Source organism: Tyto alba, unplaced genomic scaffold, assembly GCF_018691265.1.
Source record: "Tyto alba isolate M040663 unplaced genomic scaffold, T.alba_DEE_v4.0 Super-Scaffold_10, whole genome shotgun sequence".
Lineage (NCBI taxonomy): Eukaryota > Metazoa > Chordata > Aves > Strigiformes > Tytonidae > Tyto > Tyto alba.
Window position 1 is genome coordinate 29,217,451 of NW_024881262.1, and position 25,932 is coordinate 29,243,382.

Genomic DNA, 25,932 nt, shown 5'->3' on the forward strand with positions numbered 1-25,932 from the left:
TATATAGTACTTGCAGTATTGTCATCTCTCTCATTTATTTTTTTTTTCTTTCTTCCCCTGTGATAGGGATGAAGTACGAGCTCCAATTCCTCAAAAACAGGAAATTTTAGTAGAGCCTGAGCCCTTGTTTGGAGGTAGGCTTGTGTTGTTATTTTGCTTTTTTGTTTTCTTTACCTTGAGATGAGCTAAATGACAAAAGAAAAACAGAACTTGCTGAATATGAAGAAAGCATTGTATGTATTTTTATTTTTGTTTTTCTTTATATTTTTTTCCCCCCTGCTGCGACTCTGCAGCCGTGTAACATGACTGCATACTTGGAAATAACATCAGTGTTATTGAAAACCTCGCACATTAGAGATGCTACATTCCCAGTGGTACTAATTTGCTAAATCCTGTTTCATGAGATTTTGTGAGGCAACAGCCAATTAGCTATGATAAGTATACATCTGCATTCTGGGGGTTCAGAACCAAGCAGTACTGCTGTGAAAGTGTTCAAGGTGATGGGATAAAAGATTGAGCCTTGACTGACAAGTGAAAATGAAGAGGACAAATGCATGCTTCTCAAGGAGATGATAGATCATGAAGAAGGGCTGAAGTATATGATTACACATCATTTTCTCCATTTCTCATTTAGGAATGTAATTTGCTCTTTAAATTGCACCACACAGCTAGTTTTCTTATTTGTTTTCCGAAGCTGTTTACCACTTTTGCTTTTGAAACATTTTTTTGCTCTAAGGAAACAAGTGATAGAAATGCTGTTTTCTTTTGGGTACGTATCTAACCCACTGTTTAGTACTCCTGTAATGCACTAATGTTCTGCATCTCAAAACCTCAATCTCAGACCTCTGCTGTAGTGGTTCTTTTACAGCAGCACAGGGGTGGAACTTCCCTAGCAGGACTGGATTACCTGGTGCATTATCCTCTCCTTTTGCACAGTGTCCATGTCTGTATATGGAGACCTAAGGTTCTCTTTTTATCCTTACTTCCTCCAGCCTTGTGAGGCTCTGTCCTTCTCATGTTGACCAGCCCATTTCTGGCTGTTCCTACAGCTTTTGCCATGTCAAGTGGATTGGGAGTCTTACTGTTTTTATCAAGGAAAGGCATACAAAGTGCTCATCTTTAAAGTGATCTCACACCCATAGAAAAATGCTCTTTTCTATTGTTTAATTCCTGTGATAGGAAGGAGAAGGCCAAGCTTCAGTTTTACCCTGGAACTGGTTTTCTCTTGATCCATCTTTTTTGACATCAGAGAGGTCTTTAGCCAGGATGCATCAGCTGAGACGTGGTTCCAGAGGAAGGTGCCCTGCTGAGAGCTCTCTGAAGACAGTGCATTCCTGTGGCCCAACAGGGTATTTGGCAGAGGTCTGTAAACTCCTGTGGGTTCAGGAATCTAAGAAGTGCAAGATTAAGACTTGCTGACACTAATGCTTAGTCCTCTTCTGCCCACCTGTCACACACAGATCTCGGACTCACTGTCACTAACTGCCCAGCTGAGGTGATCTGTGCGTCAGTGATCGCCTCCTGGCACGGTGTGGTCCAGCCAGTGCTGACATGCTCACTAATGCCACTTCTGTTCATAACATGAAGCAGTCTGACAAGCTATCTGAAACTGGAGAGATACTTCAGTTGGGCTTTTCAGCTCTAACCTCAAAGCAGGGGGTGTGCCAGTTACTGGTTTTAACAGTGTCAGATTGAGGTGGTCGTATGAGCTTAGGTTTTCCTCCAGTTGAAGAGATGACCCTGTCTATTTATGCTCTGCCCGGTTCATGGATCCCATCTTGCTGTACAAAGAGTATCAGAAAAAGATCTACCTGGGCTGCTGTGAACATCTTTGGCAGCACTGCCAGGCAGTAGCTAAGCCTGGCAAGGGAAATGCTGGTTTTGCTGAAGTGGTCCTTCAGTTGCTATTCTTAGCTGCAGTTAAAGTTGCTCTGAAGTTGGCTTTAATGGGTTGTGCTTCTACCTGAGCATTTAGAGATGAGAGAGATATTGTTTGAGAGGCATTATTCAGAAGCATGCTCCTCATTCAGGCTTACTTTTTCTGTGATAGTCTGTATTGGATACACTGATTCTTTCTCTCATACTCTCTATGAGAAGAATGCAAGGAACTGGAACTATGTACCATTCTTTATGCCCTTGGTGTGGCACAAAGTGAAAGGTAAAGATGCCGCATGCACTATGGGTGCAAAACCAGTAAAGATGTCTAAAAACAAGTTTTGGAGGTATTTGCTTTGACGTCTGTATAGGTTATGCTTTCCCAAAGTAAATGGATTTTTCTTACTACAGGTTTCTGGTGGGTATATGTTGTATTTATCTTTAATTTGTTTATTACTTATGTCTTGTAACAATTAGGCTTTGAAGGTTCTATCTTAAAATTGTTCTGCTTTCAGTTAATGATAATGCAGATGAATAGTTGGAATAAGTCTTGGCAGGCAGTTCTAGTTTGCATTCCAAGTACAGCGGCTGAGCTGTACTGTAGGACTTCAGTGGTACTTTTAAGTACTATTCCAGTTACCTGCCTGGGTTGCTCTCACTGTTCAGCTGCAGATAATCTATTCTGTAGGTTTCCTTGCAGATAGTGATACTGGATGCAATGTAAAAAGCCACGCTCTTCCATTGGAAGGATTTAATCTTTGAAAGTTTTTCCATCTACTTGAAGGCCTTTGGTGAAAACCTTGACTGGAACTGTGACATGTTGATGCTGGAACAGCTCTGTCACTACATACTGCTGGGCCTCAGTGAGCCCATCAGAAAGGGCTAACTTTAAACTTCTGTGTACTGCTGATACATGTTTGGTTTCTGGGGTAAAATTTGCTGGAGGGAGGATATGTTAGGAAATGGGTCTTACACACTACCTATTTCCATCCTCCTCCAGCCCTTCCTAATGACCTTACTCCCACATTATTCATGCTTTGTGTTCCTATCCTGTTTTCCCCCCACATATGATGGAAAATAGTAATATGTGATTATTTTGATAGTATATTTTTGAAATAATTCTTGAAATAATTTTTTTTTTAAGCTCCTAAAAGACGCAGACCTGCGCGCTCAATATTTGATGGCTTTCGGGATTTTCAGACAGAAACCAGTAAGTGTCTACAGATCAAGAAGCTAGAGGTTCTATTTTTTTGTTAATGCAATTAGGGTTGAAAAGTAGTTTCTGTTGTAGGGTAGGACAGCTTTCAGTTGTTGAGTGGTTTTAAATTGCCTACTGTATAGCAGAAGGTTTTTTAAATAACATTACTAGGCTGTTCATTGTTGTAGTGTCAGGACTGTTTGCTGACATGTCTCTTCCACGTTTGTGGTACAGTTAAGATTGTTAGTTTATTGTTCTGGGGTGGCTGAAGGGAGAGTACTGAGTAATGGACATATGAAGAAGGTAGTGAGGATGCTGGTCCAAACACTAACCTGTGTTACAGAAATAAAATCTGCAGGCAGTGTATTCTGTCTGCTTTTTGGTATGGCAAGTATTTTCTTGATAACTCTCAAAAAAATACTTTTTCTGCTCTAGTGGGAATTGAAAAGGAGGAAGAATCTTACACCCATGTAGAAATTAAGTTTATCCACTGAATTTTTCTTGGCTAGCCAGTGGCCATTCTGGCACTTGAATTAGATTTGAGTAGCGCTGAGGCTTCTTCATTGGCCGCGCACAAGGTTCTTGTGAAATTAATTGCTGTTTACCACTGTCTTACCTGTTCACGTGCAGGATCTCCAAATGACAAAGCGTTGGCTGTTAAGCCGTTAAGTTTCATAGAATATGATTCTTTGACAGCAGAACACCAGATATTTCACAGCTTAGTTAAAGTTGTTGTGCAGTTGTTATTGCTGATATTGCTGGAGTGTTAAAGAGGTCTAACCGTGGATCAGGGTCCCACATAGATAGGTGCTCTTGGATGCTGAACTGAAAAGAAGTATTCATAATTACTTTCTTTCCCCTGACAGGTTTGGTCAGGGTTTTCCAGTAATAATGAACTCATCAAATACTAAAGTCACTGGCAGCTGTGTAAATGAAAATACATCATTTAAGGATACGGTTCGTCATATCCTTAAATTTTTTTCTCATCATCTCCACTCTGTTATAAGACATTTAGAGATACCCAATATGTAAAATCATTGTGAAGGCTTATGATGAAACTTTATCATGCTTTTTGGTAAAACTTTAGAGATAAATATCGCTGCCTGGCTATCTCTGAAAAAGCAGCCCTGGCCATGAAAGCCCAGGTTATTTCCTGGCTCCTGGGCCTGCTCCACAGGGATGTTTTTGCACCTGTAGGGATCCAGTGGCTGCTCAAAAATGATTTGTATGCTATGGCCCATTGACAGCTCCTTGCACTACGAGGTTTTTGGTTGTGGAATAGTTATTGCCCATTTCAGCTGACTTGGTTCTGTCAGATACATTGTACTACTTCATTTTTAGGTGAGCAATTGCTGTGATTTACCTTTCTTGTATAAGGTCATGTCTGTGTAGGAAATATGTTCTGTATTATTTTGAATGGAATTGGTACCACTAAAAGAAGCATGTTTGAAGTGTGGTACTTGGTGATAAACAAGGCCGAAAACCCGTTCACTAGAAAGAGGCAGTAGTATCTAGAGCCGATTGTGGGAGGAGTAGATATTTCATATAAACATCCAAAGATACTTCTCTGTGTAACCTAAGTTTGTGTTTTGTTTTGTTTTTTATTTTCTGTGGGATTGCCTTACAGTCAAGAAATAAAAACACTGGAATAGAAATATTCCAAGTAGAAGTTACAATGCTACAGTCTAGCTCAGTTTCCCCTTTTAAAAGCATCACTGGGGACAAGTCAACAGCTTTTTTTTGCTTGTTTGTTTTCAGATACTGGCATATGACCCCTCTGCTGATACTCACATTTATGAAGATGTTTTTTAAAAGTGAAATAAATGCCCAGTGCTTGAGAAAGCTGGGGCAAGTGGGGCTTTACCTTACACAGCAGCTAATCTTGTTTGATGTGGTCTAACCTTATGACTCGAGTGCCAGAGTTTTGTGTATAGCTAGCAATATATCCCTCTTGTGAGTATTTTGTCTAATTCAGCTTCCTTTCCTCTTGGGGCTGTGCAGTTCGACAGGAACAGGAGCTACGGAATGGAGGGGCAGTAGATAAGAAACTCACTACTCTAGCAGACCTCTTCAGGCCTCCCATTGATCTGATGCACAAAGGCAGCTTTGAAACGGTAAGTTTTGAAATTTTGGTGCAGTTCCTTATGTAATGGCTGCGTACAGCGTGCAAGCCTTGTGTTAGGCTGCTGGCATGTATGGATCTATTGTCAGATGATCAGAAAGTTTAAAAAAACATCTAGCAGTAAATATTTGATGGACTGCATATGTAAATGTTGATGACTTATTGAGGCACTTAAGTAATGATGGTAGACCTCATTGTTTATGTTTAAATGTCAGTGGGGCAAATCACGCTTGGTGAAAGGCTTGAGTGCACAAGGGAAGCTGGTCAAAATGGAAAAATTGCATCCTTTGAAGTATCTCTGTAGAGCACGATACAGAGAAAGCTGAAGTAACATTGCTTTTGATAGGTGAGCAAGTACTTTGCAAGGGGCAATGTAGTTTGCAGCATAGCCCTGCTAAGAAGTTCAAGCAAGGTTATGTTAACACAGCTAAGTGGTGTCTGATACCTGAGCTAGCAAATGTGTTTGTGTGGCTTTGTCATGAAGGCACAGCTTTGTTTTCTGTAGCAGTCTTGCTCTTGTATAAAATCACAGTGGTTGTCTTTTGACTCTGGTAGTGATGGAAAAAGTATCCAAGAGATTGTCTGTCTGAGAATAGAACTGTTAGCTTTAAATAATTGCAGGTGTCACCTTTCCTGTCTCTGTATGCATGTGTTGATCTAGTCATAAATTGTTATTATACAGGTCAGTGACTTAACTGGTGATTAGAGAATATGCAAATTGGTATATATTTTTATTTTTTGAGTCCATAATTTCTAGATATTCTCAAAAGTTGCAGTTACTACTGAACTTCCACTTGGTCATCTTTAAGTAGCTGAGATTATTATTGTTATCATCATTATATGATGATTTCATGAGAATGCAAACTAATGGTCAAATGGTGCAATACAGTTGCTGCAAGCAGTGATGGAGACCTGCCTGCATGAGCTGAACGAAAATATTATTTACATTCTTTCCACATTTGCCTCTACTGCCATGCACAAATGTTAGAGCGCTGCTGGAGAGTTTTTGGAGAAGTACTGTGTGCCTTTATTGAGGCCCCAGCTCTCATCCGATTGGCCTCATCTCTCTTTTTATGCTTCCCAAATCACCGGGGATCTGTTGGCTTGTCACTAATTCCTGTATTCTGACAGTACCCTCCATATGTTTAATCTTGTAATGAAATTCCAGGTTTGAAAGGATGCTGACAGGGAATAGCTGTGCCTGCCTGGGCATGTAATTTATTGCAGTGGAAGCAGATGGGCAGACTGAAGTAGCTGGTGCTGAGGCAGCCCTGCTTTGTGATACGTGGTTCAGGGTTTATTTCAAACAAGGTTGTGTCAGGCCCCCCAGCTGATGCTATCTGCTGGGCCAGTGATGCAGAGCTGTTTGTGAACCCAGTGAATGTGTGGTTAAAGGCAAATAGTAAAGGGAATTCACGTGAAAACAGCCAGTGCTGCTCCAGACCGGGATGGATAAACAGTCAGCAAGTGCTCTCTGACCTCTTCTGTGGAATTTGAGATGTGTGCTAGTCTTGCCCTGTGTCTTGCTGAACACATACCAGGACTTCAGCAATGTTGATTGTGGCATCTGCCACAGTCAGAGGTAGTTCCAGAGGATGAAATAACTGATTGCTAGATTTGATTGTCCTAAAGTTTCTGTATTCTTATTCAGTCTTGTAAATTAAAAACAAAACAAAAGAAAAAAAAACCCCAGCAAAACAAAAACCCAAACCCCAAACAAACAAAATGTGAGGAAGAGGGGGAGGGTTTGTACATACACACCTTATCCTATTCTTTGCAGTCACTTGAATCTAAAGACATGTACACTTTCTGGTATTGGTATTCACCTTTTTGTGTTCTTGTACAGTTCCTTGTCCCATGGGATACCCTTAATTTCAAACTGCTGCTCCTCAACTTCATTTCAGTAAAAATCTTCAGCTTCTTAATTTGTTGACTATTACCACTTCCACTTTACCTTTTATGACTTCCGTACTGCTTCAGCCTGGGACAGTGCCAGGCCTCCTGTGAATCCAGTGACCAGAGTCTCTCAAAATTCATCTCTAGCAAGCTGCTGTTAGCTTCTTCCTTTTCTCTAGGCTTAGATAGGCATATATAAACTATATAATGAATCAGAGGTGTTTATCACATTCCAAAGTACCAAAGAAAATACTGTCATGTTGATGCTCTTGTAGTTTAGTGTTAATCTAAGTGGCATTTTCTTGTTATTATTGGTGTGTGGTGTTTTCTAACCTCTGGAGGCAGGGTGGGCAAGAACATTCTGCCAGTGTTGTGCCATGTACATTTATCATAGAATCATTTAGGATTTGTGACTTTATTTGAACTTAGCAAAAGTGGTGGCATATGGTCTTACTAAGGTTTTCATGTGTCTTTGTTACTCATCTTTTCTTGCTCCTCTTTGGGTACTCTAAAGTTGATTTTGATAGTAAGTAGATTTAGTTATCTTTGGTTTTCCCCAAGAAACCTCATTTTTCTTCAGTTACAAAGAAACTTTATCAGTAAGGTGCAAAAAGTTGCCATCTCATTTTAACTCAGTAATACTAGCTTGTAAGGGTAGGTGAGAATTAACTTCCCTCGAAGAGAAATTTTCATCGATTTTTTTTTTTTTTTTTTTTAAATCTTTTTAACTTGCTATCTGTGAAAAAGCAGTGTGCTTCGCATACAGAACAACTCATGGTTACTGTACCTGTAAAGTTACGTGTGTGATTAACTAAATTACACCACAGGAATGTAGTGAAAAAGATTTGATAGAGAAAATCTGTAAAAGACTTTTTTTCTAATCTTGCAAGCTTTTTGAACATGAGATATTATTTGTGACTGGTGGAATGGGGCTGTATAAGCCAGAGGCAAACAACTGGTGGGTCAGTGAGATGTTGAGCTGAACTGCCTTTTTCTTCCTACTAGAAAATGTCAGGGAAACTTTCAGAGCTTACATACAGCGTGTCACTGAAAAGCCAGTTTTTGAGTAGTGTTGTGTAGTTGGACAATGAGGGTGTTGTCAATTAAGATTGTGCAAGGGATTTGTAACTGTCATTTCCTCACTATAATACTGAGCTTTAATGCATGTTAAGCTTCAGAGTTATCTGCTTAATGTAGAATCTGCTAGGAATAAATCACTAGAGTATAACAGAAAAATAAATTGCACACCAAACATGCTTTGTAAAGAACAACATGGTTTTGCTCTTATCTCAGACTGCTTTCAAGCATTGCAGGTGTTCCTCTCTTCATGAATATGATGCGAGATATGATTTAATTTGGGAGGTGGGGGGTACACACCAAAGTGACTTAGTTTGCATTTCTTGCCTAGGGAGGAGGTAGTTCTGGCACATACAGTTCTGTGCTTAACACTCATTAGGATTTCAGTACTTCTGTGAAGTGATTTTATGTAATGTTGCAGAATTTAAAGTCTGTCTGTATGAAGTTTCCTCTTTTCACAAGTTCAACGTTTTTTAGCTGCTCCCTGCTTTACAGCTGATACTAAGTTTTTTTTTCTTTGTACATAGCAAGCAGCAATAGCTTGGAAGCTAATCTATACTCAAATGGTGCAATTATCTTTCCATAAGGTGCTTCTAGACTGGCCGTTTGCATAAGCATAGCCTGCAGATGCACCTTTGACACAGGAATGGCTGGTTGGTGAGAGGATGTATGCCCTGGCCCAGGCAAGAAGTGTAAGTGTAGTAGATAGGATATTTCTTATTACAGATGATCTCATGCTCTGACTTTGTCACCTGTTATCTTCCAAACTGAATCAGGGTTGATTAGCAGATGTCTAGAAGGTCACAAGATGCTGGCTCCACTTCCTTGTTTCTCTCTGCTGACTAAAAGGAGCAGTGCATTTCAACAAAGCTGAGCAAGGAAAAACCACCACAACGTTCATAAACCATACATGGTTCAGAAAAGTCAAATGGGAGGAAAACATGTTATTTTTAGTAGTGCAAGTGCTAGAGATTATCCAGTGAGATCCAGTACTGAGTGTAAAGAAGACTTTTTTCACACATTGTCTTAACCAGATTGCTGCTTTGTTGCTCTAAGTTGTCATAGTGATAAGAAATGTGAATGAGTAGAAGCGGTGAAGGTAAATTTAGGACAGATTGGTTTGGTTTTTATGTCTGGCCTGTTGTATCTGAGATTTACCTCTGTCTTTAAAAGTTCCTACTCTGCTGATTGCCAAAAGCTTGAAAAGAGATGCTTGCAAAGAATGGTTGTTCTGTACTTACCCTATCTGTGTGCTCTTTAAGCGCCTGGTGCTGGCCTTTATACCTCAAAGGAGGAGGAGAAGTGGAGGGCGGTTGATGTTGGAAACAGTGGATCTAAAGCCATCAGACGTAGCTTTTGGGATATGCAAGCCAGCTCTTGAGCCTTCCCTTGTTCTTTTGTCACTTACCAAAATGACCCACCAATATAATCTCCAAACCCACAGCATTTCTTCCCCCCCACACACTCTTTTCCTTCCACCCACCTCCACTCCCCCAGGAAAATCCCAGTAGTTGTGTAAGAGCAGAGTTGTATGTGTGAGATGGTAGCAATTCAACTGTGTCCTTTTAAACGTTAAATGTGAAGCCTGTTGTTTTTAGAAGGAAGTTACAAGTAGTGTCAAAAGCTATACCTGCCCTACAGATGAAAACTCTTTGCAAATGTTCTGTGTGGAATTTCCTGCTTGCATTCTTTCGAGGACCTTAGCTGGATGGGAAGAGAGGTAGAGCTAGGTTTTCACTAATATTGAAAATATACGAAGTAGGTATAGAAGAGTGAGATGCACTTTCCAGCTTTCTAGTTATATATTTTTGAGTTTGGTTTTTTAATCCAATATGGATTACATAAGAACACAAGACTAAAGCAATCCGATTGACTCCAATAACATAAGGATTTTTGTTCCTTTTAAACTTGGGCAGTAACTCAAGGCCTTGTCTTAAACTGATTTCCTAGAATTAGTTCTCAAAATTCGATTAGCTCAAAACAAGTCTTCTGAATAAAAGCTTAATTACTATATTTTAAGACTCTTACCAGTCACTTAGGTGTCACCTGCCCTACTTTCCTCTCTTGGTGACAAAATACTGGATTCTGACACTGTAATATTAGTGGTAAGTAGTTAGCATGAGGTCCTTTGTGAGAACAGAAGGACTGTTCCATGCTTCTACATTTTTTTTTTTCTCCTTTGAGTAAAATAAAAATGGCTCTGCAGGTCACTTGGCCATGCAGATTCATTTTGTAGGCTGAGATTCTTCACTTTGTGAAGCTGAATGTGTGGGGTTCATGTGTTTGTCTATCACACATTGGATAGGCTGACTACTTGGAAGTGCACTGGCTAAAATCAGTTTTAAAAGTAAAAGCTTTGGTTTGGGGAACAAAATATTGCCCAAAACAGCAAAATCTTGCATAACATCCTAATTCCTTGAATTTGCTGTTAAGTGCATTACCAGCAGGATGGTGAACACACTTATAAATAAATATTTTTTTTCTTTTTTAAAAGGAAAGGGAGTTCATATGCTAGTTCCAGTCTTTCCAGGTGGTAAGAGCATTCCTGCTGTTGATATAGCCCTCTTTTTTTCAACAGGTATGACAGTTCAGCGATCAGAATTACATTCTTGATCAAACTCCTACCATTAACTTGCAACCAAGCAATCAGACAGTGCCAGCTTTGTGACTCAAACCAGTAAGATTTCTTCCTGCGCCTTCCTGTCTTCCTCCCCACTTGCAGTCTGGATAACGAGCATCAAAAAAAGGATGCCTAATTTGGCAGTTGCACAGTAATAGAGTAACTCAAAACTTGGAGAGAAAAAATAAAAAAAAAAAAAACAAAACAAAAAACAAACCACAAAAAAAACCAAACCACACAGACAGGGGGTCCTGTTGAATTAATGCAAGTTCGCTGTCAATTATGCAACCTACTTTTAAAGAGAAGATGATCCACAGGTTTATCTTTAGAACGAGCAGGTCTTTCCTCTGTTGTCAGATCAGTGTGATTGACTACACTCTTTCCTGAACAAATACTTTATTCAGCGTGCCCATGTCCCCCCTGCCCCAAGTTGCTTTTCCCACTCTGTGCTTGGCTTGTTGAAATCCAGCAGCTCTGTTCATCGATGTGATTCTGTAATTCAACCAGTCTTATTTAAAGCAGGTCTTTCAGCCCTGCCTTCTGTTTTGTGGATGCCTTTTCACTAGCACTGTCCATCTTTTCTTGCTGTGAAGGGGTTTTGGTGAAAAATCTGACAGTGTTAGAAGCCATCACTGATCATTGCTGGCATTGGTTATGTCTGGCTCTTCAGTTTTACCTAACAAAGCTTTTCTCTCTGCTTACAGGCCAAGGAGTGTGGTCAGATGCAGAACAAATGGCTCATGATAAACATTCAGAATGTGCAAGATTTTGCCTGTCAGTGTCTCAACCGTGATGTCTGGAGCAATGAGGCTGTGAAGAACATAATCCGGGAACATTTCATTTTTTGGCAGGTGAGAAATTTAATGGGGCTGTGCGGGTAACTTGTTGTCCTGGTAGGTGGAGCAGTGAAAAAAAAAAAACAAAAACCAAAACCCACAGTGCACAGTGGTCTTTGAATAAAATGACACTGTTGCAGTTCTTTTGGTGAGCTTACAGAAAAGGTGCACTAGTTCATGGAGATGTAGATATGGACGTAGATGTAGTTCATGGATATGCATTTGAGTGCATAAACTGACTTTCACTTGTGCATTCGGGATGTTACCACTTAGCTTCTAATATGTGGAGGCCTAGAAGCATATTTTCAGCTTGTCAGAGTTACTGAGCACTGTACGTACCATTTGTAGCATATACTGTAAAATAGAGGAGAAAAAATGTACATTTTCAAGGTACTGTTCGTTTGCATTCCCTCTGCACCCAGTAATTTGCTTCCAACGCGGTATTTTGTAGGTATATCATGACAGTGAGGAAGGACAGAGGTACATACAGTTTTATAAATTAGCAGACTTCCCTTATGTCTCCATCCTGGATCCCAGGACAGGTAAGATAAGTGACAGTTGGTTACCTGCAGTTTATATATCCCATGAGAAGGACTGGCAGTTGTAGGCTAAAATACCATCTATTGCAGTATGTGTTGCATTCAGCTGAAGAATCCCAATTACATTGTTTTGCTCTCTGAGAGACCTTGTTGTCCCTGAAGAACTATGTTTTAGAAGAACTTAGGGAATAAAACTCTCTAGGCTTGCTGAAATTTTGTGTATTTAATTATCTTACTTAGTATAGCTTAGCAAGTACTTTGCTTAGAAAGTGAAAATAGTACCACCTGGTGGTAAAACTCTGAAATTAATTTTAACTGTCTTGTTGAAAGCTACTTGAAATCATGTAATGAATAAACTACAATATTAGTAAGCATTGCATGAATTTGCTTCCTGCTCCTTGCACAGTAGCTTTGTGAGGCTCAGCAATGACTTATTAAATTGCCTCTTACTTTCAAAATACCATTTTGGCTTTGGGTTTGGTTGGTTGGTTGTTTTTTTTACCTGAACAGTCAAACTTCTACCTCCCCCTCCAGCTCTTTTGGAATTGTTACTTTTTCTTTTGTATCCTAACACCTTCTTTTATCATCATATAATGCAACTGTAGTAACGGTCTAGTCTCCTGCTTCTCAGGACTGAAGTAATAGTGTCTGTAATTAGAGCTGAGATTTCTTGCTACTTGACTTAAACTACCACAAAACTTTTTTTTTTTAATGTCAAAACTGAAGTTAGGGTACTGCTCTTAGCACTTTACTTATGGAAACAAATGCTCTTTGCCAAAGCGGAGTGTCAAAGCAGACAAGAATGTAGAAATGCTTCTTTGTATACTTAGTGGTTTGGCTTTTTTAAATTTTGAAGCCTAATTCACCATCCTGTGCACACATTCCCATAGATAAAAAGAAAAGAATGGAAATAAATAGGGTCTGTATTTATGTTGTCCGTGATTGAAATCTTTTCAGGGAAGTGGAAGGAGGAAGCTTCGTAATTATCAAGTGGTAGCCTGTAGGAAGCTGCAGTTCCACAAATAGGGGCTTTTGCCGAGTGTACACACAGCCGTGAATTGGTGTGTTTGACTAAGCTGCAGCTTTTTGCTGAAATCATGTTTCGTGACACCTTTTGTTCCCTAGGCCAGAAACTAGTGGAGTGGCACCAGCTAGACGTGACTTCTTTCTTAGACCAAGTGACTGGGTTCCTGAGTGAGCATGGACAGCTGGATGGCCATTCTACCAGCCCTCCCCAAAAATGCTCTCGTTCGGTAAGTATGAGGCCCTCTTGGAGGGCTGGAGAAACCCAAAAGAACATGCTCGCCTGTCTTTATCCAGCTGTACTGATTTCCCACTCAGTAGGAAAAACATATAATAAACAGACTTAACAAGTTAGTGCCAGAGCATGCAAAAATATGGTGTGCTGGCTGGGGAATGCCTTCTCCCATGATAACTTTTTCCTTGTGCAGTTTGTGTTTTTGGCATTTGTTTTGGATTTAAGTCATGGAATTGTGCATGTGTGGAAGGAAAATATATCACTCCATGCGAAACTCCCAAGGAGAAGTTACTAAAGTAGTCGTGGCAGGACTAGCTTTCCATGCTGCTTGTTCTAAAGAGAAGCTACTGAAACTGTGAGGAGGACTGATGTCCTCTTGGTTTTCAGTACCTACTTCAAAGCAATTTTTATGTATTTGTGTTATGTCTGTATTCAACAGGAGAGTCTCATTGATGCCAGTGAGGACAGCCAGTTGGAAGCTGCTATCAGAGCCTCGTTACAGGAGACGCATTTTGATTCCTCACAGGCCAAGCCGGAGAGTCGGTCAGATGAGGAGTCAGAGTCAGAGCTTTTTTCTGGAAGTGAAGAGTTTATTTCGGTTTGCGGATCGGAGGAGGAGGAGGAATCGGAGAATCCTGCCAAGTTGAGGAAGTCTCCACACAAGGACTTGGGGTATAAAAAAGAGGAGAGCCGGAGGCCTCAGCCTGAACCCCCTGCAAGGACTGAGCCTGGGACAACATCAAATCACAGGGTACTGCCCTGCATTGATGCAGGGATACTGGAGGAGTCCACTGACAAGCCTGAAAGTATGTTTCAGGGCCTAGATGTGAATGGTAAGTTGCCACTTCTTTTTTTTTTGTTTGTTTGTTGTGTTTTTTTTTTTTGTAGTGACCCGTGTTTTTGTTAGCTGCTTTTTTTTTTTTCCTGAAAATCTTTATATGCTGACAAGCACGGTTTCATCCCTTGTTTTGAAAAGCTGAATCTTTTCATCTGTCTTCCTCCCTCCTTGACACCAGATAGCTGAGCAGTTCACCTTGCCAGCAGCACCACTTTGGCATAATGATACCGCAAACTGTAGAATCATGTTAATCACCGAGATCAGGCTTCTCAGTTTGAGACCTTGTCTGTGAATAAAGTATGCATTGGTGGAATGCAGGTGTGTATGACAGCTTCTACCAGGGTGGTAGAGAGAAGCAGAATAACATCAGCCCCACGTTGTGCTCAGTTAGCTTGGCTACCTTGCTTGGACTGAGTTTTAGTAATGCAACTTTGGTTAATACAAACAGGTCCCTGGAGTCTGTTCCTCCCTGCAGTGCCTGACCTGGGATGCAGCAGAGTGAGGCGGTCTCAAGGGCAGAGGTAGCACAGTGTGCTTTTCTCTGGGAATGCTGACTGGTTTCAGTCACTACTCTTAACTCTGGAAAGAGTCCTGAGTTTGTGTATATTTTAAACACGTGGTAAAGGTGTATCTTTGTATACTGGAACCTTGTATTTCTCTCCAGTCTCCAACCCTGCTATGCTGTGCAGTAAAGTGTGCCACCTAAAATCTACAGAAGAGCTCAATTCAGCTGCCTTGCTGTTTGTTAACTTGTAGTAACTTCCTTTATGCTAGGACCAAAGGCACAGCTGATGCTAAGGTATCCAGATGGAAAGAGGGAACAAATTTCACTGCCCGAACAAGCTAAACTTCTGGTGAGTGGAGTTAATCGGAATCCTTGTTTGAGTATAGGAGAGCTGAAACTGAAGAATTTTTTTTTCCTGTGGTGGCACTATTAAAATTGGATCTAGTGAAAATGGTATATCCAGGGAGTGCTTGCACTGTCACTCTGTTGTGTTTCTTCCATGTCATTCCTCTCTTCTGATCAACAGATTCTGGTGGCTCAGTGTGTTCCCATTACTCTTTGAGTTGCATGTACACTCCAGGGTCTTCCTTAGTCCCAAAACTGCTAGTTTACTTTCTAAAATGACTCTAAATGGCTTTTGCATTAATCATTACATTACCATAACACGTTCTCAGCTCACTCGTTTGTGATATGTTTGTTTTTTTTTTTTTTTCTCTAAATGGGAAAGTCCAGTTGTTGCCCATGGTCAGACAGCAGTAAAATCAAAGGCAAAACTCTTTGTTCTTGTTCTCCCATCTCTCACCGTACTACTACACTCCCTTCTGAATGTGGATGACAGAGCAGACTTCGGAGGAGGTTCTCCCAAAACAAATTTATTACAATACTATTTATTTGCTGTGCTTTAGGTGTGCGTCTCAGCTGGTGCTTTGGGCTTGTTTACCTTGGAGAAGTCAATGTGGATGGAATTTCCATCAAAATCTTGTAGGTGCTTGTCTGGAAACGGTGTTTAAAGAGGTCACTGTATTCCTGTTAGCTGTGAGTTTTCATGATACCGCGGCTGGTTAAGCTCTGTTGAATGTAATCGACCTAAAAGCTCTGCACTGAAGTCTTAGGGAAGGCAAAAGCCCACCTCTGCAGAAGGATCTTGTGCAGGTTTAGGGAGTGTCACATCTCTTATAGAAAATAAGACTATGAGCTAGTCCACAGCACTTGAGAAATGTATGGTGGCTCAAGCTCATATTCTCATCCTTAACTTTTCTGCTTGAAAAAAAAAGTTGCTTTTGTTATATGCCATTAGCTCTTAAAACCAAGCATATGTGGGTAGGATGTAGGCTGCCTGCAGTGCCACACGTGGAGTTCAGGGGCTGAAAAACAAAGACTGAGGAATGGTGGCAGAGCGTTGTTCTTACTGTAGGAACCAGCTTTACTTTCAGACCTTCATTCTGGTTTTGTCATAGCAGTCATCGGTGTATAATCTTTTTCCAAGTACTCTTTTACATCTTAGCTGCTTTTTGGAAGCAGTCTGTTAAATAAAGTTGTGTGTATTATAAACATGTAGCACTTCTGAACTTTTGCTTAACTTATTTAGGTGGTACACAGGTAATATTGATATATTCCTGATAATTCTGATTCATGGTTTGACTCCTCTTACGGACTGCAGTAGTTAAAGGAAGTTGTTATCAGCATGTGGTTTCCTTTGCTGCCGCCTGCTCTACAGTCAGCAGGGGAATTTAGGTGAGTCAAGATTTGTGGGTAAAGATATCTTTTTATTGCAGAGCTGGACAGGTAGCTTTTGTGCTCATGTCAGGTGATCTTTTAAAGCCATTTCAGTCAAATCAAGATTGAGTCTCAGATGTTTCTTTGTGAATGTCATTTCCATGCTGATTTTTTTCAGCCTTTAGTTGTTTCCCTTTTAAAGCTGGCCAGAACTATAAAGAGAGATTGTTTAGGGAGGCAGATGCACTTCAGAAGTTTTAACTGATGATATGATGTTGCTCTCCCACTACTTCTGGCTGGTTTTTAAAACTCTCTTTTTTTTTTAATAATTGCATTGTTATCGATCAAGAGTGGCTTCTTTACACACTGTTATCTCCAGGATGTGTTTACGCTTCCAATATTATCGTAATCCCTTTTTTTCCCCCAGGCTGAAAAAAAAAAAAAAGGCAGCACTGCCTTTTGATAGGAGCAGTAGCTCATTGTGTGCAATTTAGAAAGCTAACTTCACTCTGCTCAGCAGCTCAGCCCTTCCTCTGCACCGCTGACTGATGGCCCAAATAACTTGTGTTTACCAAGTGTTGTAAGGTGTGCAGGAAAAGCTAGCCTTTAAACGGGATGGGGGGGAGATGCGGGCAGTAAATTTAACTGAATTTTTCAGTACGGTCGTTTGTAAAGGAATTTTGATCATCTTTGTTGCCCGAAAAGGAGTCAAATCCACTTACTTGCATTCCTCATCAAACTCAGGGATTGTAATCTGGAGACTGCTGGAGAGCAGTCCAGGTAAAAGAGGAGTTCGGGGCGACAGTCTCCTCGTAACAAAGGTTTGTGTCTGGATTTTGATGAATTTGGAAGAAATCTCTGTGCAGTTATTTCCCTGGCTGTTCTGCAGTCATTAAATCTTGGAAGAGTCCAGCTTGAAAAGGATCCCTGGAGATCATCTGACCTTAACCCTCTGTTGAAAGCAGAGCTGTAGATGGGATTATCCAGGACCCTCTCAGACTGAGTCTAAAATATTTCCCAGCAAAGGACATTCCACCACTTCTCTGGGAAACTTACTCCAAAGTCTGGTTTCTTTTGTGATACAGAATTCTTTCCTTATATCTAGATTAAATTTCCCCTGGGGCAATTTGTGTGTGTTTTTTCTTGTCACTCTGCATCTTTCTGAAAGAACTGCCTTTATCTTCTTTATATTGGAACACTCTGATGATACTCCCACCAAGCCTTTCTAGGCTGATCAAATCCAGGTCCTTCAACCTTTCTTCATGTACTGAGGCACGTCCCATACTCTGGTCATTTTGATGGCTCTCCACTGGATCCTCTCCAGTTTTTCCTTGTCCCTCTTGAATGTGGAGATGCCAAAATTGAACACAGTATTCCAAGTGTGGCCCAGCTGAGTGGTGTAATTGCAACCCTTGATCTACTGGTAATACTCTTGATGCAGCTCGGGTTTCCTTTTGCTGCTGCAAGGGCACGCTGTGTAGACATGTGTTGAGCTTTCTTGATGAGGTTTTGACAATCTCTCCATAAGACCCTGGATCTTGGCTCTAGGCAAGCAACAGGCCTCTAAGACTCAGTGTTAGGTCAGCAGTTAGGTGCCCCAGTCCCCTGCAGAACGAGTTCCCTCCACCAGCATGCACTGCTTCTCCCTGCTGGTTTTGACCTGCTGAGTAGGACCAGTGGGTCCAGTTGTGTCTTCCAGTAGAACTTGTTTGTCCTCCACGAAGACTCTATATTGTTTTTTCCACCAATTTTTATTTTTTTTTCCCCCCCCAAATGACAGGAGAGCTACTGTTTTGCTGCCGTAGGTCTCCAAGGTGCCTTACCTTGCAACTTGCTGTCTTTCCTGTGTTTGTGTCTTGCTTCTGGTCATGCCACTGTGTCTGCACCTCAAGGCCTCAGTTCTTGGCCCTGGCAGCGTTGCTGCCAGCATCCTGCTGCTTTCCTGCTCGTTTCCCCTGATGCAGCAGAACAAGCTGACCTCTTCCTGCAACTCCTTGGCCTTGCGCTCCGCTTGCATTGCTGCCCCTGAAACGTTCGGGAGAGTGCTGCAGGCTGATTGCAGGAGACCATATCCCCTGTCATGTCAGCACCATAGGACCAACAGCTTTCCTACCAGAACACGAACACCGAAATGAGCAGCCACACAAGTGATCCCCGGAGCCTGTGAGATGTGGCAGTAACTGCTAAGTGCGTGTTTGCAACCACCTTTTTTTTGTGTGCTGGGTCGCTGCGGTCACAGAGTGGCAGCTGAACAGGGAGGGAAGGCTAGTGGAATAATTAGCACCAGTAGAAGCTTAATACTTACCTTCTCGTACTTAATTTACTGGCATAACTTGCCCGCCAAAACTATGTGAACAGTATTGTTGGGACCCCTTTATTTTTTCATACTTTCTGTTTTATTACATACTAATTGTCTTTTCTCTCCTCTTTAAAAAAGCTGCAGCTTCTCATTCTGCCCGAGCCTTGCTCTGTTGCCGTATCCCCTACCATTCTGCCAATCTCCATTTCTCTATGCCTGTTTATTTGTACTTGACACTCTCATCTGCTGTGTTTCTTGATTAACTTGGGAAATCTCTCTCATCGTAGCATGGACGTTAGCTCTTCCTGGTGTGTCTGCTTGCTGGGTTGTGAGGCTGATACCCCTTCATCCCAGTGCCCTCTGTGTCCTGCCACAGTTGCTAATGTAGACAGAGGAGTCAATTAATTGAAAAGAGCTTTAAAAAAAAAACAACACTAAACAACCCCAAAACCCCAAGCTTCTTGAAAACAGAGGGGAAAAAAATCTAGGAAAAATACTGCATTTACTTTTGTCAATGCTACCTCACAAAAATGCTTCTTTGGTGGCTTTTAGGTTTAGTGTAAGTCTGATAAACAAGTGAGGGTGCCTCTATTTTGGAGCACTTAAGGGTATTTTTGCAAGTCTTATTTTACCATGACTTGAATGTGTGATGTGGAATTCAGCTTGCTTGAATTAATGTACTGTTACATATATCTTCCTTCTATTTAAAGAGTCAGTTAGGTACTTAGTTTTTATGATTATTCATACCACGTGTGGGCCAAATTAGATATTAAAGTAAAACAGGGTCTATGCTATATGCAAAATTTCAAAATTTCCTTTGCCTGTGATTACAAACTTCCTTTTTTAAAGGAAAACAGGGTATTTTTAATCATTCTTTTGTGGTGTCTTGAATTATATGACACTTCTTTTGCCTTTCTTTCTCTCCAGGCTCTTGTGAAACATGTCCAGTCAAAAGGATACCCCAATGAACGCTTTGAACTTCTCACCAACTTCCCTCGACGGAAACTCTCCCACCTGGACTATGAGATCACGTTACAGGAGGCAGGCCTGTGTCCTCAAGAGACTGTCTTTGTGCAGGAAAGGAATTAGCACCACGGCTGGGTTCTCCCAGCCTCCCTCCCCTCTCCTCTTTGTCTGGGACACCGACTCATTAAATATGCAGTTGAGGGTCATAGAATTGCAGTGCAGAAATCAAGCAGGCATCTGGCTGGCCCTTCTCTCTCTTCCATTCTCCTGCTCTAGTGACCAAAAGAGTGTTCAGAGTTTTATTTTCTTCCTCAGCTCGTGCCCTGCGGAGATCATTGGGAAGAACATCTCTCCTTTGTTTTTATGGAATAAAGTAAAACAATGATCTGTGTATCCAGTATGCTGGGCTTGGAGTGGCTGTGATACACTTACCCTTTCTCACTGCTGTTCTTAAATCTGTTTTGTTTAATTTATTTTTTAAAATAGTGTGTGATAACGCACTGAGTCATCTATCTGTAAGGAGAGAGTGTAATCTTCAGTCTTTTCCTTTGTTTTGATTCTCTACACAAAAGGTCTCCATTAACCTTACAGCTTTCTCAAGGGTTCACTTATCTAGTGCTCTGCAAAAACTTGGGGTTTGGGAAGAAATTTGGTTGAGCTGTGGTGAGATATTTGGCTGCCATCTAATTTAAAGGGTTCTAGATTGCATGCGTGTGTTCCTGCTGCTTTAAAAGCTGCCAGTGGACATAGTAAAAAAACTAACCAACCAAAATAAAAAAAAAAAAAAAAAAACAAACAGCTATACTCTATATGGAGTTCACTGCTTGGCCCAGAGGGAAAGCTGTGTGTCCGCTGGTGGAGCAGAACTGACTCCTTGGTAGAAGTGGATGAGGTTTCCATTTGTTCTCTTCCCAACATCCCCCCCAAGTGTCGTCTTTTTACTTGCTCTCAGGATTTTGCAAATGATGATAGAAGGTGGCAAGGTACTGTAAAGATCTTGGACTCTCTGGAAAACACCTGTCATAAAAACCTGACAGTTAGTTGGCTTTTTTTTCTTTGCATGGTGTTTTGTTTTTTTTCCCCAGGAGTGACTAGCTTTGCAGGGGTTTTAGAGCACTGACTGCAATTGAGCAGGACAAGTCCTAGGCAGGTTTTCTTTCACGGATTAAAAACATGCACAGCCTCGTCAAACTGTGGAATGAATTAATGCTTTACAAAAGACTTCACGGCCTGGTGGCTTGAACACTCTACACTGCTTTTTATTCTATTTTCATGTTCATCTGCCATCACTTACCTCTAAATCTGGAAGGCTGTATGAAAAACTACTCCTTTATTTACTTTCTTTTCAGCTCTGGAAGCTGGCACCAGAAGTCATGCAGGCATATCCTGTGTGTACACTGGGCAGTGTCTCCTCCAGACTTTGAGCTGTTAATCAGTTGGTGCTACAGTAGGTGTTAAAGTGGGATAAAAGTTAACACAGCCATCCTCAAGGTGGATGTCGAATTTGTGTATTTACAACTGAGAGCTCAGTTTTAGCATGCTCTTCATCAGTGAGGAAAAAGGCATGCGAGATGTACCGTAACTGCTCTCTTTTTCTGCAACTGTCAGATGATTATACTTGTTCAAGAAAAAGACTTCAGTGGTCAGAAATCTACCACAGACTAAAACTTCTCAAGGTATTTTGCCTTACTACCCTGCATACTTTGGAGTTTTTAAATGTAGAAAATCACAGAAAATGTCCTGCATTCCCCATGACAATATTAACTCACAACTGTCTTCTGCTCGTAATTGAGGTTTTCCATGTGATCACATAATTGTATAAAATAATTTCACTTTATGCAAAAACTGTTTTTCATTCTGTTACAAGATGTGGTATCAGAAAAATCTGATCACAGTTTCCTGATCAGTGGTGGATGTGATGTCAGATGGCATTTTTGGTTTATAAAGAGACCCTGTCGTGGAGGCTGCTGCCCGGCATTGGAAAGCAAATTGCAAGGCCAGCAGGAGAGGGGAAGATGTTGGTGGTTTGGCCTGTGAAGCAGCAGTGGTGCCTCTGGACTGGAGGATCCTTTGTGTTTCTAGGATATCCAAATTCTTAACTCAGACTTGGAGGTTCAAGAGAGTGGGACAGAAGGAAACCCTTTCTCTGTAGCTCTAATGCTTCCCTTAAGTAGCCTCAGCTGTCTAGTTGAAATAACCGATGCTTGTTGCCTTGAAACTCATTACCTCCTCTGTGGTTAGCCACGGAATTAAGCCACAAATTAAGTCAGGTGGTCAACGGGATGCAGCACCCAACAAGTGTATAAATAGTCCTTTTGTGTCCCTCGGGTAGGCTGGGATGGGAGTGCGTTGACCTTTCCTGCTCCTGCCAGTGAAAGGCAGGGAGCCGTGTGGTTCTGCTGATTCCTCTTTCGAGTTGTTCCTGGCTGGCTGTGTTTGCTGGTGGAGAGCCAACTCATTCGGGACAGCCTTGGGTTTGTGTCTGTTCTGGGAACGTAGTTCCGCATCAGCTTTTGTAGCAGCTAACTTAAACATAAAAAAACTGACTGTCCTTTCAGTTCTAGGTGTGTTTTATCGATAGCTTCTCTTCTTCCCCCGCCCCTCCCCGGTTGTACTAATATATGTGGGGTTGGGCTGTGAGATGTTGAAGCTCTCTGATATAAATTAACTAACAGCTGTATCAGCCGTGGGGAAGAGGGGAAACTGCATTGCATGCAAGAGCATGAGCTTTTTCCATCAGTTCTGCTGCTGGAGAGATTGTGCACTGCGTCCCGTACTGTGAGCCTTCCTTTCCTTCCCGCTCTCACGGCCCTGCGTGTGAGCTGCAGGGCAGCAGGCAGCCGACAATTCCCTTTCTTCCCTGCTCAGCTCCAAGGAAAGGAGTAACCTCACACTCCTCTTGCTATCCAAAACAAAACTAGGAGCCCTAGGTTAGCCTTTTGTTGCTTTTCTTATGCCAAGAGCAGCTCAGTCACCTTTTGAGGAAGCAAACATTGCACTTGGCCACTGAAATTTTATTTTCAAACCATCGAGAAACATGCCTCTTAAACATGATAAAGGGTTTTTCCCGCTGCTGTAGTGGGACCAGGAATACTTATGCTCTCACCTAATTTTTTCTTTCTTGAGGTTTTCTTTTAAAAATTTTTAATCTTTTAATAACCTAACAGGGAAGGAAGGATGTGAAATTGAAAATAGGCATTGAAAATGGGATTGTTGTTCCATCTCGCAGTTCCTAGTGGTTTGTTCTGTTCCAAGAAATTACGAGCCTGTCTTGTTTTGTTTCCCTGGCGCTATGTGTTTTTAATTTCAGTTTTCTTTGCTTTGGTCTGTGAGCAGGAGGCAGAGAAAACATTTTTTCAAGAGATATGTGTCCCTGCATGTAGCTCTGCTCTCCCTTCATTCCTCTCCCCTCTTTCCCTCCTTCTTCCCAGCCCCAGTAAAAACAGGGCTGCAGCACACGCATCTGTCGCCTGTGCTGTGCTGGCTGAAAGCTGCTGAGCAACAGCACCAACCAGGATACAACCTCTTCACATCTTCCTTCTTGTTGAAGCCCTTTGGAGGAACATGTTTTGCTGGCCTGAGGAACGTGGCTGAAAACATTAATCAAGTTCTGCCTGCAACAGCTTGTAGCAGTGAAGGTGTATGCTGTTTGGGCTCTAATTTTAAATAGCCTTTGTCACAGTTGCAACTAGATGTTAAATCTTGTGTTCAGATTGCTTTTGACAAGGTTGGCAAAAAAATGCCTTAAATCAGATTGCAAAATAAGTTGTTGAAATATGAATGAGAAAGGAAAAAAAAAATATGCTTTGAAGGCGGTGGATGGTGGTTTCCTGTGGGTGTTGCTTGGCCATAATTTGTGTGTTGTGTTGCAAGGACTGCCATGAGTTGGGAGGCACAGAAGTGCATGTGGGCAGTTTCAAGCTGTAGCTTCTTGCTGCTTATGGAGAAGTTTATTCTGTGTGTGATTTTTTTTTTTCATCTGACAGTGTTTTGTTTTAACATTTAACATCTAATCACAGCTAACAGTTACAGTCACAACCAGTAATTCAGGAACAGAAGGCAAAGTGAGCACTGGCTTTCCCTGCCAGGTGCTGTTGACACATTTACTGTTGGCTTCCCACTTGTGATCCTTCAGAGACCCAGAGAAGGATTTCGGGTCTTACTGGTGATACATGTTTTAAGTCAAGCTGATTGACCAACTTCAACCTCAGCATTTCCTACTGCCATAAAAAGGGCAGGTAAAGGCTGTGCCAAACGTATTCTGCACATATTTGCATTGTTTTCATTAGACTTTGAATTAAGGTCTGCCATTTTAATGTTTCTGCTGTTCGTGGACTGCAGTATGTTGCCCTTTCTCTTAGATGAGATGAGTTGGCAACATCACGTGCATGTATGAGCCTTGTAAAATATAGTTGTCTGTAGAAAGGCACCTAAAGGTACCATTGTTCCTGAGTAGATTTAAACAGCAATTTTGCATCAGCATGCTTTCCAGAGCTCCCTAGATCTGTTGCCTTGCTGTTCCAGGAGAATAACACCTCTCGTCTGTAAAGCACGTCTGTTGTTTGCTGCTGCAAACAGCTCGTGTTTCACGTGGCCCGGTACTTTCATAGATGCATTTTGTTAAAGACTACTGAATTTATATACTCATCTGCACCAGCTTCCCCCTTTACTGGTGCTGTGGTTTGTACCCTTGCAGAAACTGGCAGCTGGTTTTAATACATGTTTTGACAAATCTCCCTGCTGAAGGGTCTGATTTCTTAAATACACTTTTCAGAAAACTTCCATGTAACTGTGTGCTTTGCTGTTTGATACACCTTTGAACTCTTGGAAACTTTTAAGGATACTTGAGTTCTTGATGGCTAGGTGGAAATCTTCCTTCCAAGAGCTCGAAAGAAAAGCCAGCATCCTCCAAAATGAAAAGTCTCATCTCTGTGCCGGATGTTTGAACACAGCTGACCTGTAGCAGCGGGCACGATACAGGGTTTGCAGCTTGTTGGGGCCAGCTGATGGCAGCCAGATCTAAGAACAGACTCCTTGCCTCTGGGAGATGCTGGGATGCTGAATCTTTTGAGTCTGTTCTTGCCAGAGCACCGACCTCATTCGCAGGGATTGAAGAGGAACAAGGGCTAAACTAAGAGCACTTTTCTTCTGGGGGCAAGGCATCACTTGGGCTGTGTTTTGTCAGGTGCCAAATGCTGCAGAGATGCGTGAAATGTGGTGTTTGCCGTGGTTTTTTCTAAACCACATGAAGAAACAGATCAGAGACCTGTGTGGGAACGTCCGTGCGAATGGGAAAACGCATGCCATTTCAGGAACTCATTACTTAATTTTTATCCCTCCTTAGTTTTTAGCAGACGTCACTACTTTCTTCTTGTTTAGTCCCTTTTTAGTCAAGCTAGTAAAAAGTAGGTAGTCCTGTATTCCAGCAGGAGAAGGGATAGCAGAGATGTGCTGTAGATGGGGGAAGTGCAAAGCCCCAGGCTGGGTGTGCCTTGTCTAGCTGTCGGAATAGATTTGAATGCAGCTTCTCTTCTCCCCCACCCTCTCTGTCTATTTATTTTTACGGAAATTATTTTCTATGAATAGAACAACTACTGTTTCAAAGGCAAACCAGAACTTGTGTTTTGAGCCCTCTATTGGCCTCTGTGGTGGTTGGAAATACTTGCAGTCTCATGTTTGGAGTTGACCTGAACACCTTCGACAACCGCCTGTTGAGGTCTGTTGGTTGATGTTCTGCAAAGACAGTTTTGCCAAGGTTTTCTCTGGCCGAGCCCAAGATCTTACTGCAGTCTGGTTATACTCTGCTACCTGCTCCTGAACTGGTGAGGTTAATGGATACCCTTTCTGTGATGATACACAGGGTGACTTCTATTCCAGTCTCCTCTTGTCCACGAGATGCTTAGTGTCTGTCCACTCCCCAAAAATATAGCCATATGTGTGTGTATATATATATATATACACACACACACACTGTTTTTAATCGGAGAATGTGGCATTTAACATCAGTGCCTCGACTTGCCTCAGTTTTAGCTTTGGTTGTTTCACGTGGGTATATTATGAGTGATTTCAGAAGTTCAGGATTTGGTCACTGTCTTTAATTACCGTGAGTGTCTGCAGTACAGAGAAAAGTCATTTTGTCACTGCTTGTTAAATGGTGCTGAGACTTTAAAGTATAGAAGGGTAGATA

At 41.6% G+C, this 25,932-nt stretch overlaps 1 protein-coding gene across 5 annotated transcripts in view; it reads left to right on the forward strand.

Annotated features, from left to right (window-relative positions):
- UBXN7 (UBX domain protein 7) overlaps positions 1 to 24,529 on the forward strand; it is a 29,960-nt gene extending 5,431 nt beyond the window's left edge. For 2 of the 5 annotated variants that reach the window (XM_042796669.1, XM_042796681.1), the window contains exons 3-11: positions 67 to 134; positions 3,020 to 3,085; positions 5,075 to 5,187; positions 11,493 to 11,639; positions 12,076 to 12,166; positions 13,289 to 13,416; positions 13,861 to 14,254; positions 15,034 to 15,113; positions 19,707 to 24,529. In XM_042796669.1, coding sequence (XP_042652603.1) covers positions 67 to 134; positions 3,020 to 3,085; positions 5,075 to 5,187; positions 11,493 to 11,639; positions 12,076 to 12,166; positions 13,289 to 13,416; positions 13,861 to 14,254; positions 15,034 to 15,113; positions 19,707 to 19,868 — 1,249 coding nt within the window. In that variant the 3' untranslated portion in view covers positions 19,869 to 24,529. The other 3 variants (XM_042796673.1, XM_042796683.1, XM_042796687.1) reach the window with 3 other exon arrangements.
- Positions 24,530 to 25,932: the final 1,403 nt, after the last annotated feature.